The sequence below is a fragment of the Diceros bicornis genome, chromosome 1 (assembly GCF_020826845.1).
Source record: "Diceros bicornis minor isolate mBicDic1 chromosome 1, mDicBic1.mat.cur, whole genome shotgun sequence".
Lineage (NCBI taxonomy): Eukaryota > Metazoa > Chordata > Mammalia > Perissodactyla > Rhinocerotidae > Diceros > Diceros bicornis.
The window spans coordinates 59349945-59366132 of record NC_080740.1 but is presented as its reverse complement, the minus strand read 5'-3'; the positions used below and the strand labels follow the sequence as shown (position 1 = coordinate 59366132).

General features: G+C 41.0%; 2 protein-coding genes across 2 annotated transcripts; both read right to left on the bottom strand.

Moving 5' to 3' along the window:
* Positions 1-5717: 5717 nt before the first annotated feature.
* On the bottom strand, positions 5718-8723 carry LOC131406472 (protocadherin beta-17). Its single transcript, XM_058542494.1, has one exon. The coding sequence runs from the start codon at positions 8511-8513 to the stop codon at positions 6120-6122; it is 2394 nt and encodes a 797-aa protein (XP_058398477.1). The 5' UTR covers positions 8514-8723; the 3' UTR covers positions 5718-6119.
* Positions 8724-10886: 2163 nt separating this feature from the next.
* Positions 10887-13427, bottom strand: PCDHB6 (protocadherin beta 6). Its single transcript, XM_058542480.1, has one exon. The coding sequence runs from the start codon at positions 13383-13385 to the stop codon at positions 11001-11003; it is 2385 nt and encodes a 794-aa protein (XP_058398463.1). The 5' UTR covers positions 13386-13427; the 3' UTR covers positions 10887-11000.
* Positions 13428-16188: the final 2761 nt, after the last annotated feature.

The following is a 16188-nucleotide window of genomic DNA, read 5'->3' as shown; positions in this document are numbered from 1 at the left end:
CCTCAAGCCATAAACTTAGTTTGTGGTGGTCTCCTACTGATAGTGTTTCCATGATCCTGGCTGAAACAAATGAAAATACATTTTGAAGGATAGAACATGCAACTTGGCTTTTAGGACACTCTACAAATAAATTTTCAAGGGCAATCAACCATATGAGTCACACAAAGAAACACAGACAACATGAATGAGAAGAATCAGAAACAATACAGCAGCAATAGGCCCATTTTGGAAGTATCAGACAGATTTAAAAACCATTTATGCTTACCATATATAAATAAATAAATGACATACATGAAAATATCTGCATGGAACAGATCGAAAGGGTACACTGAGTTCCAGGAAAAAGAAGATAAAAAATTGTCAAAATCAAGACATAAAATGATAAAGGCAAATCCCCTACAGGTAAATTAAACAGGCTTCAGACTTCTCCTCATCAACATTTAATACCAGAACACAATGGAAATGTCTACAAGGTTCTCAGGGGAAGAAATTATGGCTCAGTAATTTTATACCTAGCCAAGATGTTGTTCAAGTACAAAGATAACATGCAGCAAATAGGAAAGAATTCATGTAAAACATTGCGTTAGCACTCATGAGTGCTTATTGAAAAAAACTATTTAAGGATGCGATTCAGCGAACTTACAGATGAACTGAGAAACTATGATGAAGGGACAAATGTAATTTTGATGTCAACAAATCTCTGATGAAAAGAAAGTTGACCGAAGAATTTTACACTCAGCTAAATTATACTTCTCATGCATGTGATAATTCAAGAAATATAGCACCTATAAACTCTTTTTTAAAGAACCACATCTGATGAAATCCAGAAATCCAAAAGATGAAACAATATAAATAATTCAAGTGGGGAAGCTGGGATAAAGTGACTGACAGTAAGGACTGCATTTTGTTCCAGTTTGAGCACACCAGTTTATCTCAATTCCCTCTTGAAACCTTATTTATGTATGTATATATGTATGTATGTATGTATGTGAGGAAGATCAGCCCTGAGCTAACATCCGTGCTAATCCTCCTCTTTTTGCTGAGGAAGACCGGCTCTGAGCTAACATCTATTGCCAATCCTCCTTTTTTTCCCCCAAAGCCCCAGTAGATAGTTGTATGTCATAGTTGCCCATCCTTCTAGTTGTTATATGTGGGATGCAGCCTCAGCATGGCCGGAGAAGCGATGCGTCGGTGCGGGCCGGGGTTCCCAACCTGGGCGGCCAGTAGCGGAGCGCGCGCACTTAACTGCTAAGCCAGGGGCCCGCCCTTGAAACCTCATTTAAACAATACTCAGCAAAGGTTTAAAATAAATGGACTTATAAAGACAAAAAAGAGTAGGAGAAGAGTAAACAGCAGGGGAGAAAAGTCACTAAAATTTTTGGAAGATGCAAAGCATACAGACAATTGGTTAGAGACAGATTTCAGTTTTTTTTGTGTTTTCTAATGGGAGTGGAAAGGGTGTGTGGGAGGAGAAGTTGATAAGAAGAAAATCAAATCCAGGCAAAGTAATGATTCATACTGAGGATCCAGGGAGAGGCTGAAAATCTGTATGAGGAATACTTGTATCTGAGAATTCTTTCCCCAGTCAGTGGAGCAAGGTGCCTTTCCTTTTCTCATAGCAGCAGAAAATGGGAAGTATACTATCTGTAGAGGTTACACAGATAGGGCTCTGGACTGAGGGACACCAGCGCCACTCAGGGCAGGACTGAGACCTTATTGAGAAGAGGATTAAAGAAATTCTACCTACTGATTAGGACCCCCTCTCCAACCAAGGAGCTCTCAGAGTGCTGGGTGCCAGCTTTATAACACCTTCTACCACCCCCGCATTCTTATTGAATTCCTCTCTGGAAAACAACATAGACCCAAGAGAAAAGACTTAGAGATATTGACTTTTGGTCCCCCCAAAAAATGTTTTTTCCTGTTTCATTATGCTAAGGTGAGATCCATCACCCAAACATACAGGTCTAATCAGCTTTTTAGTGCCTCATGAAAAAATAAAAACAGACAGCCAAGCAGCATCATACATATAAGGAAAGTCTCTAACATGAAGGCAGACACCAGACAAAGAAGATAAAAGTAATTCAGAAGAAAAACGAAGTGCTAGGATCAGAAGAAAAATTTTAAAAAACTAAAATTAATATCTTCAGAGATTTAAGAAAAGACCTAGTCTCTGTGATATAATAAAAGGCTACAATAGATGGACCAAAGACCTAAATGTAAGGGCTGAAACTATAAAACTCTTAGAAGAAAACATAGGTGTAAATCTTCATGACCTTAGATTAGGCAATGATTTCTTAGGTATGACACCTAAAGCACAAGCAACCAAAGAAAAAATAAGTAAATTGGGCTTCATTAAAAAAAAAAAAACTTTTATGTTTCAAAGGATACTATCAATAAAGTGAAAAGACAACCCACAGAATAGGAGAAAAGATTTGTAAATCATATATCTGATAAGGGTCTAGTATTCAGAATAAAGAACTACTCCAGCTCAACAATAAAAAGACAAAAATCCAATTTAAAAAAAATGTGCAAAGAATTTGAGTAGCTATTTCTCCAAAGAAGATATTCAGATGATCAACAAGCAAATGAAATGATGGTCAATATCACTAATCATTTGGGAAATGCAAATCAAACCACAATGAGATACTACTTCACACCTGCTAGGATGGCTATAATCAAAAAGTAAATAACAAGTGTTGGTGAGGATGTGGAGAAATTGGAATCCTCATACACTGTCAATGGGAATGTAAAATGGTACAGTTACTTTGGAAAACATCTAACAATTCCTCGAAAAATTAAACAGAGTCAGTGTATGATTCAGCAATTCTAATTCTAGGTATATACCCAAGAGAACTGAAAACATGTGTCCACATAAAAACCTGTACATGAATGTTCATAGCAGCATTGTTCATAATAGCCAAAAAGTGGAAACAAACCCAAATGCCCAACTGATGAAATGTGGTACATCAATACCACATTATATTATTCAGCCATAAAAGGAATGAAGTACAAATACATGTGACAACATGGATGAACCTTGAAAACATTATGCTAAGTGAAAGAAGAAAGATGCAAAAGGCTACATATTGTATGATTCCATTTATGTGAAATGTCCAGAGCAGGAAAACCCATAGAGACAGAAAGTTGATTTGTGCTTGCCACGGGCTGGAGGGAGGAAGGAATGGGAAGTGACTGCTAATGGGTACCAGGTTTCTACTTAGGGTGATGAAAATGTTCCAGAATTAGATAGTGGTAATGATTGTAAAACCTTTTGAATATACTGAAAACCACTGAACAGTATGCTTTAAAAGGTAAATGTTAGGGTATGTGAATTATATATCAATAAAAAATTAAAAACTAAAAGGCTACTTTAGAAAGAAACATTCAGAGAACAAGAAAGAGCTTTTTGAAAGGAAAACTATGATAGCAAACATTTAAAACTCAATCAGAAGATTAAAAATATAGGTTGAGAAAATCTATAGAATCCAGGAACATAAAGACAAAAGATAGTAAATAGGGAAAGGTTAAAAAAAAAATCAGCCCAGGAGGTCACTATGTAACTAACAGGAGTAACAGAATAAGAAAACAAAGAACATTGAGTGGAGGAAATAATTTTTTAAATTACACACACAAAAAACCTCCAAATCCTGTTCTAGTCTGAAGAACATGTGTCACAAGATTAACAAATCTCATTGAGTACCTAGCACAATGGATGACAAAATTCTTACACTATGACAAATAATCAAGAAATTCTAGAACACTGAGATAATACATAACAATCTAATTTAATCTAAGGTAAGCCTTCTCAGCCTCAACACTTTTGGCATTTGGGGCCAGATAATTCTTTGTGGGAGGCTGTCCTGTGCATTATAGAATGTTTAGCAGCATCCCTGGTCTCTACCCACTATATGCCAGTAGCACCACATCCTGCAGTTCTGACAATCAAAAATGTTTCCAGACATTGCCTAATGTTACTGGGTGACAAAATTGCCTCTGGTTGAGACCCCGGGATCCAGAGGGAAAAACAGGTCTCAGAAAAGAATGGGTGATCAGAATATTGAACATCTCAACATTGGAGATTAGAAGACAATGAAGGAATGCCTTCAAAATACAAGCAGTGTATAATTCCTAACCTATAATTCCACACCCAACAGAATCATCAAATCAACGTTTGATTTTATGATATCGGAAATTTACAGATGTTCAAGTTCTTAATCAATTTATCACCAAATATTCTTCAGGAACTCAAGGGAGTAAATGAAAAAAGAGGGAGACATAAAGTCCAGAAAATGAAATCAAACACAGGAGAGAGAGAAAAGAAATTCCCAGGATGATGGATAAAGCAGTCCCAAACTGCCAGCCCTGCAAAAGGTCTAGAGAGCAGATAGTACACAACTGAGCAGGAGTCTGGATTGCTTCAGGATGGCTCCAAGAAAAACAATGGAACAGAGAGATTTCTTGATGGGTTTAATAATATGAGGAGCTTTACACTTCATAAAGTACGAGGATAACTTAAAAATATGTACATAGAAAAGTAAGGAAAGTGAAAACTTAGGCAATTATTAATTTAAGGGTAAAGAAAAGAAATAAAATCTCAGCATACCGTGAGATTCAGGTGTAAGCGATATTTACATACATAATTATATAAACACTATTTAAACAGAATTACGATATTGGTATGAGAGGGGATGGAGTAGAGGAAATGTGTGTGTTGTGCCACTTAAAAAAAAAAGTAAATGGATAATATCTAAAACTGAAATTTGAGAAAAAGCATTTTATAAGCATATTATTTAGAAATATGGAAGTAAATATGGAAAAAAACAATTAAAATCTTTAAAAGTTGTTACCTCTAGACAGTCAGACTTGAATAAAATTGAAAAAACTTGTAGCATTGTATTACAAATTAAAATTTTAAAACATAAAATGTCTAAACAATTATGGGGATTATCCTTTTAAAATACATTGTAAATATTATAAACATTGATAGGGTAATTTTATATAACAAAAGTATAAAGTAAGATGAGGAGAGGCGGGAGGAAGTGTAAGAATGTTTATTTGCTCATTTTTAAGCAGACAGTTATGTGATGCTAATATCTTAATATGCATCATATCTTGTTTTTAACCTTGATAGGGATTATTTCTCTAAGCTTAAGCAAGTTCTCTAGTTTCATATTATTTTGTTTTATTATATTCAAGTAAAATCTGATTGTTTTAATCATAAACCTAGCAATTTATTATAGCTCCATTTTATAAAATTATTTCTATCTATTAACTTACTCATATGCATTCATTGAAATATTTTAGAATGATATTGACTTAATGTTAATTATAATTATTTCTGAGTGGTGGAATAATGATTTAATTGCATTAAATGATTTAAATGATTTAATTTGCTTTCTTTTTTGTTCTTATTGAATACGTTTGATTCATTTTAAAACAATGAGAATCATTATTTACATACCAAAAACCATTTATTATGAAAAAGTAATCATGTCTACCACCATTTTTTCTATTTTTTTCAATTTAACAGGGATTGAATCCTTTAAAATTATAGCAGATAGTATAATTAAATGATATCAATTTTGAAAGAAAATACTCAACTTAGAAAACATCCAGGTAAATATTAGTTCATCTGAGGAAAGACAATAGTGTTTTGAAAACAGCACTACAGAAATCCAACAATTTACAAGGTCACAAAAGTTTTTGCATAAATAAAAATTATTTTTAACTGAAAGCCATCATTTACAATAGTTAGACTCATGCTGATGATAATCATAAAACACAATTCTCTTAATCATAACAAGATATTAATGAACAAGCTCAAATCAGAAACCTGAAAACATTTGTGACTTCCAAAAATCTGACCCCCAAAAACCTGAGAAACACTATTTCTCCGTATTATGTGAACATGCAAAACATGAGATGGCTAAAAACAACAATAATAACAACAAAACACCTAGGGATTCAGAATGTAAAATACTTCAACAGGTTGAAATAACTATAAATATGACAATAATTATGAATGTGTGAATATGTAAGCTCTTTATGTGAATGAAAGGGTTGGGAACTAATACATCAGTGAATATTAGCATTTATCACCTCTTGTCAAGGTGAGATTGCTAATTGAACCGAAAATGATTTCTGAAGTTAGAGTTTTCCTCAGTGTCCCCACCAGCTCCTTCACCCGTGAAGATGGGGACTACCGGTTTGAGAAACTTGAACTCGCTGGTCCCAGTACCTCCCCTCAGACACACCTCATACTGGTGGCTCTGGGACAGGGTCCCAGTACCGCCGACGTCCACCAGGTGGCCCGGAAAGTGGCCCTCAGCCACCGAACAGCGACCCAGCGAGGCGGCCCTGCTCCTCCCGCACAGCCGCACCGCGATGAACGCGAGCACCGAGAAGAGGAAGAGCGACGACACCGCGGCCAGGGCGATGACCAAGTAGACGGTGAGCGGGTCGGCCTGCGCCTGCTCGGCCGCCGCCTCCGGCAGCGGCAGGTAGGGCTGCGAGAAGCCGTCCACCAGCAGCACGTGCAGCGTGACGCTGGCCGAGCGCGGCGGCTCGCCGTTGTCCTTGACCAGCACCAGCAGCCTGTGCTTGGGCGCGTCGCGCTCGCTCGGCGGCCTGGCCGTGCGCACCTCGCCGTTGTGCGCCCACACGCCGAACAGCCCGGGCTCCGTGGCCTTGAGCAGCTGGTACGACAGCCAGGCGTTCTGGCCCGAGTCGCCGTCCACCGCCACCACCTTGCTCACCAGGTAGCCCGCCTCGGCCGCCCTGGGCACCAGCTCGGTGCAGGGCGCCGAGCCGTTCTGCAGCGGGTAGAGCACGAAGGGCGAGTTGTCGTTGTCGTCCAGCACCAGCACGCGCACCAGCGCCTGGCTGCTCCGCGCCGGCGAGCCTCGGTCTGTGGCGCCCACGCCGAACTCGAAGGCCTGCAGGGCCTCGTAGTCCAGGGACCGCAGGGCGAACAGGTGCCCGTTGTCCGCGTTGATGGACACGAGGGAGGCGAGGGGCAGGCGCGGGTCGTGGGGCGGCAGCAGCGAGTAGGTGACCTGGGCGTTGGCGCCCGCGTCTGCGTCTGTGGCGCTGACGCTGCCGATGTGCAGGGCGGGGCTGTTGTTCTCGCGGACCCGCAGGGTGTAGGAGGTTTGGGTGAAGGCGGGGGCGTTGTCATTGACGTCGGAGACCAGCACGGTTATGTTGTGCTGAGTTTTCAGCCTGGGGGATCCCATGTCGGTGACGGTGATGGTGATGTTGTACTCGGCTCGTTTCTCTCTGTCCAGCGCTCCTTCTGTTACCAGAGTGTAGAAATTTTCTACAGTAAGTTTTAGAAGGAAGGGGAGATGGTCTTGGATGGAGCACATCATTTTGCCATTGTCTCCGGAGTCTGGATCTGAAATTCCGAAAATAGCGACCACAGTGTCAGGGGTGTTTTCTGGGACATCGCTGATGAGTAATGACATGGTCAGTTCGGGGGTGTTGTCGTTTACATCCAGCACTTCTATGGCTACGGTGCATTTTCCTGAAAGACCCCCACCGTCTGAGGCCTCAATTTCCATATGGTAAGATTGAATTTCCTCAAAATCCAACATTTTTATTAATCGAATTTCTCCCGTGACGGCGTTTATTTCAAAGGCCTGAACGACTTGATTTAATGATTGGAAAAATGAGTAGGAGAGCTCTCCGTAGATCCCAGCATCTAAATCTCTAGCGAAGACGGTGATGACAAGGGAGCCTATGGGGCTGTTCTCTGGGACCTGCACCTCGTAGAGCAGCTGAGCAAATTCAGGGGCATTGTCATTTATGTCCAGGACTATGATGAGAACCTGGGAAGTCCCAGTCCTGGGCGGTGACCCGCCATCCAGCGCCGTGAGGGTTAACCTGAGCTCCGGCTGCTCCTCACGGTCCAGCGCTTTGTCCAGCACCAGCTCCGGGTATTTCCTGCCATCGCTGTGATTCCGAGTGAAAAGGTGGAAATGGGAGTTGGTGCTAATTGTGTAGTTCTGAACTGTGTTGCTGCCTACGTCTAAATCTTCAGCTAGTTTCAAAGGAAATGCAGTCCCCGGATGGCTGCTTTCCGGGATTTTCAGGAGGATTTCATTTTCCGAGAATTCTGGGGCATGGTCATTTACATCTAGGAGCTGTAGTTCACCTTGAATAAACTGCACCGGATTTTTCAGTAACACCTGGAAACGCAGTATGCATGGATCTGTGTCACCGCACAACTCTTCCCGGTCCAATTTTTTTTCTTGGAGCAAACTTCCACTCTTCTGCTCGAGCTGCAAATGCTGTTTATTCCCTTTGGAAAGAATCTGGGCGCCCCGCGCGGCCAGCTCCCCTATGCCCAGCCCCAGATCTTTTGCTATGTTGGCCACAAAAGAGCCGCTGTTCCTCTCTTCTAGAACAGAATACTTAATGGTCGCACCGCCCGCCTCCCACAATAGTAATAGGATAATAATGGCGGTCACTTGCCTTTTCTGTGGCGCTTTGGGTAGCGACGTCTCCATCATTCCTCAGGGTCCAACAGATGCGGTATTTAATCCCAAAATAATTGCTTTGCAGCCGACTCTGCTATCTTGGTTCAATAATCTTGAGTTAATTCTTCTTAACATTGACTGACATGGGGATAGCTGTCTCTCTGAAACCCTCTATCCCCAATAGTGTAAAACGTTTCCTTTTCCAGCTGCCAGAAACCGCTCAGCTTTTACGGAGTCTGCAGAAACAGTTTTTCACTCTCTTAGCCTGCAGCGCCACCAAGCGTCCTGCTTTACAACTTCAGGTATTTTTCGTCTCAAAGCATAATGTAATAGCTAAAACGCATCGAAAGCCTTCTGTGTCATAGAGTGTTATGAACACCCTCCCCACCCCATGCCCCTCCTATTGTCCAGTCTTGTTCAGGTAGCTAACGATAGTTGTGAGAGCAGAAGTAGTACCTGTACATCTATATCTATAGTCATCTTCCTTATAAAAGTACAAGTTCAGCACACAAAACTCTGCTCAAGACAAATTCATTTATTTATTTAACCAGTATTTCTCTGTGTAGGCATTTTTCTATCTTCTGGAGATAAAACAGTAAATTAAACACAAAAGTTCTTGCTCTTGGGAGCTTATATTCAATTACAAAAATACTAATTTGTTCTATTGTGTTGGAAGAAGTTATGAATTTTTAAATCCAGTTTCTGCTCCCAAATGGCAATGTGCCTGTAACTTCTGAAAAAAAGTAAAATGTGATTTCTTGTCAGTCTCTGGGCTACATAGCCTTTGGTAATGTTTTTCCTTCATAAATTCACTGTGTGCAATGCCCAGTAAAGTTGAGAAGAAACAGTTGTTTGTTTTATTAGAAATCAATATAAGTTAGAATTCAGGAGATGTCTTTCACAGACATGAAGGATGCAATAAAGTCAATGAAGTCAAAGATATACTTTCTAGGGGAGGGTTTTGACCTGTCAGCATTGGACAGGGGCCTGTCCCAGTGTACATCCTCTGGAACTATGGAGATGGGGTTATTGAAAAGCAGCAGTGCACCAACTAAAGCCATGTGGCTGGAGTAGAAGCAGCAGTTTCCCCTAAAGAAGAATGCTGTTCTACGGAGGAGAGGGTAAGTATCTGGGAATGCAAAACATTGAGTGTTCCCTATACTCATTGAACCAACTGGTAATCATCCATGACAAAAGAGCCTTGACAATTCACTTATTTGGACATAAAACACAGCCAAATATAATTTAGTTAAGCCCAGTTCCATTTTAATTAAGGATAAAAATAAAATATTCACTTAATAATCACTTTACTATAAATTGCCTGACTTTGATGGGAAGCTGAAAACAGGGATTTTTCATAAACTACTACAAATATAAGCAACATAAATAAGACCAAATACGGGTTAAATTGTGAAAGTAAGTGGTTTTATGGTTAATAAAGATAAATGATGAGTACACAGCACTAGAAGGGAAAATCTGACATTACCTAATAACCTGCCACTAATAACTTACTTGGGTCTTGGCAGGTATCACACATATAGAAGCTTGAGAAACTAGGAGGAGGAGTTTGAAAAATATAATTTGGATTTTACTAAACAATACCTTTGAAGTTTCAAATTGTTAGACAAAGACAAGGAGATAAAATGTACTCTCAAGCATTTTATATTCTGTAATAGAGTTTAGGGTGAGTGGCGGGTGTTTTCTGTTTAGAAGGAAAGTAAAAGTGTTATTAACAATTTCACTTATTGGCAAGGGTACTATATTGTAGAGAGAATATCAGCATTTCTGTAGTCCTTGAAAAATGTTTTTAAATGCACTATTGGAATGTCAATAACATTCAGGAAATATTTATTAAGCATTTATAATAGGCTTGGTATTATTAAAAAGACCATCATATTCTTACATGAAGCTCACAAACTCTAATTTAATGTATTGACACTTTCATTAAGTCTATATTTATAGAAAATATGTATTGACTATTATGGTATATTGAAAAGCACAGTAAATATGAATGGCTAAGTTAGCATTTAGCCATCTTTAGTGTTTATCTTTAGTTTTCAAACTGTACGAGTTCAAAATTAGACTTACATTGGCAGAGTAAATGATATCAAACACTTGCATTTAAAAATTTTATAGCATATAGTTATGACATAGCAATAGTGATGACAATTCTCACCACTAGTTGGAAATACAATTTTACTTAACGACCTTGGAATATAATTTTTGTAAGGAATAGATGATTGAATTTCAAAAATTTTAAATTATGCAAATAAAATTTTACTTTTTATTCAGATTGTCAAATATAGTTGAGTGAGAGTAATAAAAAAACTACTAAGTATAATATAGGGAAAATACTGTGTATACCCAGTATCTGGTTTTTTTTTTTAATTTCACCCTAAGGAACAGTAGTAAAATAATCAAGAAACGGACCATAAATAACATGCATTAATAACATGTAACTTTAAGTTAAAAGAGATTTCCAAACTTATTAAGGTAGGGTTTAATAGAATAATCCAATACTTAACTGAATTGGAAACTATTCCGAAATGTCGGGTTTTCCTCCATTTCCCTCCCACTGTCCTGGGGAGGGAAGTTGGGGAGAATCGGCCTGAGGAACTTGAACTCGCTGGTCCCAGAGCCTCCCCTCAGACACACCTCATACTGGTAGCTCTGGGACAGGGTCCCGGTACCGCTGACGTCCACCAGGTGGCCCGGAAAGTGGCCCTCAGGCACCGAGCAGCGACCCAGCGAGGCGGCCCTGCTCCTCCCGCACAGCCGCACCGCGATGAACGCGAGCACCGAGAAGAGGAAGAGCGACGACACCGCGGCCAGGGCGATGACCAAGTAGACGGTGAGCGGGTCGGCCTGCGCCTGCTCGGCCGCCGCCTCCGGCAGCGGCAGGTAGGGCTGCGAGAAGCCGTCCACCAGCAGCACGTGCAGCGTGACGCTGGCCGAGCGCGGCGGCTCGCCGTTGTCCTTGACCAGCACCAGCAGCCTGTGCTTGGGCGCGTCGCGCTCGCTCGGCGGCCTGGCCGTGCGCACCTCGCCGTTGTGCGCCCACACGCCGAACAGCCCGGGCTCCGTGGCCTTGAGCAGCTGGTACGACAGCCAGGCGTTCTGGCCCGAGTCGCCGTCCACCGCCACCACCTTGCTCACCAGGTAGCCCGCCTCGGCCGCCCTGGGCACCAGCTCGGTGCAGGGCGCCGAGCCGTTCTGCAGCGGGTAGAGCACGAAGGGCGAGTTGTCGTTGTCGTCCAGCACCAGCACGCGCACCAGCGCCTGGCTGCTCCGCGCCGGCGAGCCTCGGTCTGTGGCGCCCACGCCGAACTCGAAGGCCTGCAGGGCCTCGTAGTCCAGGGACCGCAGGGCGAACAGGTGCCCGTTGTCCGCGTTGATGGACACGAGGGAGGCGAGGGGCAGGTGCGGGTCGTGGGGCGGCAGCAGCGAGTAGGTGACCTGGGCGTTGGCGCCCGCGTCTGCGTCTGTGGCGCTGACGCTGCCGATGTGCAGGGCGGGGCTGTTGTTCTCGCGGACCCGCAGGGTGTAGGAGGTTTGGGTGAAGGCGGGGGCGTTGTCATTGACGTCGGAGACCAGCACTGTTATGCTGTGCTGCGTTTTCAGCCTGGGGGATCCCATGTCGGTGACAGTGATGGTGATGTTGTACTCAGCCCGGCTCTCTCTGTCCAGTGCTCCTTCTGTTACCAGGGTGTAAAAATTCTCTACCGACGGTCTTAGGAGAAAGGGGAGATTGTCATCTATAGAACAAATAACCTGTTGGTTACGTCCAGAATCTGCATCTGACACACTGAAAACTGCCACTGTGATCTGTGGCAAGTTTTCAGGAATGGGGCTGATGAGTGACGACACGGTCAATTCAGGGGCATTGTCATTCACATCCAGGACCTTGATGACTAAAGAGCATTTTCCTGATAGTCCCCCGCCATCTGTGGCCTCAATATCCACGTGATAAGACTGAAATTCCTCAAAATCCAAAGTCTTTCTCAGTCTAATTTCTCCAGTAACTGCGTTTATTTCGAAGGGTTGGTTAACGTCATCGACTTGAAATAGGGCATAAGATACCTCCCCAAAGGACCCTGCGTCTAAATCTCTCGCTGACACGGTGATAACCAGCGAGCCCAGGGAGTTATTTTCCGGGATTTGCACCTCATAGAGCTCCTGAGCAAACTCAGGGGCGTTATCATTGATATCCAAGACTAGGATCTGAATCTCTGTGGTCCCAGACCGGGGCGGAGACCCGCCATCCAGCGCTGTGAGGGTTAGCCTGAGCTCGGGCTGCTCCTCGCGGTCCAAAGCTTTGTCCAGCACCAGTTCCGGGAACCTCCTGCCATCGCTGCGATTGCTAGTGAGAACGTGGAAGTGAGGATTGGAGCTGATCATGTAGCTCTGAAGGCTGTTGCTACCAGCGTCTAAATCCTGTGCCATTTTCAAAGGAAATATCTTTCCTGGCGTAGTAATTTCTGATATTTTTAGTAGCATTTCTCTGGCGGGGAACTCGGGGGCGTGGTCATTTATATCTCTGACTCCCAAGACAGCCTGAAAAAACTGCAAGGGATTTTCCAGTAACACTTGGAAAGGTAGCGCGCACGGCTCAGTGGAACCGCACAGCTCCTCTCGGTCCAGTTTCTCATTTAGCAGCAAATCATAGGTCTGTGGATCAAGCTGCAAATACTGTTTGTTTCCCTTGAAAACAACCCGGGCGCCCCGCGCGGCCAGCTCTCCCATCCTGAGTCCCAGGTCGTTTGTCAAGTTGGCTACAAACGTGCCACTTTCTGACTCCTCCAGTACAGAATAGTGAATCGATTCTGAACCCGCCTCCCACAAAAGCATCAATATAATGAAGATGGCCACTTGCCTTTTCTTGCGATGTACTTTTGATTGCGCCATCTCTATTGTTATGTCTGATTCCAAGGGAAGAATCCTTTTCCACTCCCAATCACCACGTCCACCGTCGACCCTCCGAAATGTCTTTGCTATAGAATTTCGAATTCGTTCTTATAATTTGTCTGGCGACGACTGCCTTCCTGAGCACTTCTATCTTAGCTTTAGCTCTAAATGTGTTCTGTATTTTTTCTCAGTGGAGTCCACCGATTCTGCAGCGCTATTATTCACTCTCTTAGCCTGCACTGCCACCACGCGTTCAAATTAAGAACTTCATGAGGTGCATGCAGATCAACACCATTTCCAAAATCTGAATGGACTTTTAGGTCGACTCAATGTTTCTCAAACTGTAGTATGTGAACCACATGCATAAATAATTACCTGGGAGTCTTGGGGTTTTTTCAAAGTCATCCTGGGCTCTCCTCCAGATCTTGAATCAAATTCTCTGGTGGTGCCCACAGAAATCTGCACTTCAATCTTTCTCCTTAAATGATTCTCATGTATACAAATATTTAAGAATCACTTCCTCAGGTAAACTTCCTATAATCAACTTTTATCCTTTAGCAGTGCAATTTATCTCTGATTAGCAGTGTAATTTGTGAATCCAAGAAGTACTCTATTTAATTGTCCCAACAAATACATCAGCAAACTATATTTAAAAAACTATGTAAAAGTTGGTTAGCAATACTGATGGTAAAATAAACAATCATTTCTCTAGGTTACATGACTCATAAAATGGCATGAACAACAGACTTACTTTGTTTTGGGGTTACAGCGGCACAGTAAAGGCAACAATTAGGCTATTAGGAGGAAAACTGAGGCCAAGAAATATTTATGATAGAAGTATCTAAACAAATTAAATTACTTAAAAGAGGTGCTAGAAGCCATCAAATATCTGTCATAAGTAAGCACTTTAGGATTCCACTTATTTTTGTATGGGTAGAATTGGTCATTGTTTTATTAGGCTTGTTCATTTTATTGCAATTTTTAAATCAAATTTCCCTCCTATATTAATTAATTAATCAAGGTCCAAATATATTACCCTGTTCTAAGAACATAATACAATGCAGAAAACAACCATTCAAGAATCACCCCTACCATCCTCTCACAACAAAGATGACACTAGGTCCTATAAATATAGACCAAATAAGATAGCGTGAAAGGTGAATTGCATTTGAGTGGATACCACAAAATTCCGTGATGGTTCATCATGGCTATATCCACTCCTATCTCACGAGTTTCTGCTAAGATAAATAGGAAAATATATCTCTAAATATCCTGAAAATATATGAAATGGGTCAGTGCACATATAAGAACACAAAATACACCAAACAATTTATTTCAGATTGATTTTTATTGAGAGGTGAAATTGAGTTCAAGCAAAATTCACTTCAAGTAAGAGCCAAAATGATGGAAGATTAAAAATGAGGATATTTTTCAAAGTATTTCAATTCTACGTAAAATAAATAAGCCAAACAAAATCTAACTCTGAACAGATTAAATTATTTTGTAATTGAGAAGCACCTCTATCTACCCATAAGAGTAAAAATAAGATCCCTGTGACCAGTCTTCATGGTTCACCTGATAAATGTCACTGAGAATAGACTTCCTTGAGGACATGAATAACAAAATAAACTTTGAAGTAAAACCAACAATCACAAACATCTTGGGTTTAGTTTCTTCTCTGAAATAAAGCTATTTCCAGCTCAGTACTAAATGCTTCCTTCTTTCACTGGGCATTCTGATTTCAGGTTAATGACATCCCTGGCATCTGCAGAGTCCTTTACTCACCCCTTTGCCTGCAGCACCACCAGGCATCCTCAAATACGGCTTACTGAATTATTTTTCATTTTAAAGCAAATTTTATTAGCAGTACAGTATGTATAAAACTCAATTTAGATCATTGAAATGTCTTTGAGGACGTTGATTGTTATGATAGAGAGAAAGAAGATAATGTCTTACTGTATCCCCAAAAGATATCAGTTGGGTATGTTGAAGAAGCTGCCTTTTTATGGAAAGTGGATTACATTAGATTCCTTCAAGAGAATGCTTCTTTGTTTTATTCTCTTTTGCTTTGATTTGATTTGCTAGAGTAGAGTTGAATTGACTTTGCTTTTGTAAACATGTCTCACAATGAATAATTCATTAAAAATTTTTTATTACAGAAAAAGTTCAATATATACAAAGTAAACAGCAGGAACTTCCATGTTCACATCACTCAGCTTCACAACATTCTGGCTTGTTTCATCTATACCTTTCCCTCCACACTCTGTCTCCCACTCAATGTGTGCTGTTGTGTGGTTCTTTTCTTAAGATAATGTTTACATAAATTGACATGCACCAGTCTTAACTGTATCATTTTAACACATGGATCCATCTGTGTAACCCACACCTCTTTCAAGATATAGAACATTTCCATCATTCACTGGGAATCATCTTAATCATATTTTCCAGCTTAATTTTAATAATTAGGTGGCAAAATCTTGGTTTCCTCTCAACACAACATGGAGGGTAAACAATGTAAAAAAGCACCATGCTCCATGCTCTTTATGGTCATGTATGCTACTGTGAAGTGACAGATAGTTTTAAGATTAATTTAGCTGGATTATTGCCAGTGAGCTGAAATAATACTTTAACTGACGAAACATTGTAAAATATATTAAACTTAATTTTATTTAGTTAGCTTATAATTATTGCATAGCTGATAAAGCTGATTTCCATTTTTATGCTACCCATGTTTATTTTCCTTTCATTCACTATAACATTTAAAAATTATTCAATCAAGTTTATTAAAAATGAAAGATAAAGA

Excerpts from the sequence above, each read along its gene's own strand:
- LOC131406472 (XM_058542494.1), bottom strand. The coding sequence starts at position 8,513 with ATGATGGAGACGTCGCTACCCAAAGCGCCACAGAAAAGGCAAGTGACC.
- PCDHB6 (XM_058542480.1), bottom strand. The coding sequence starts at position 13,385 with ATGGCGCAATCAAAAGTACATCGCAAGAAAAGGCAAGTGGCCATCTTC.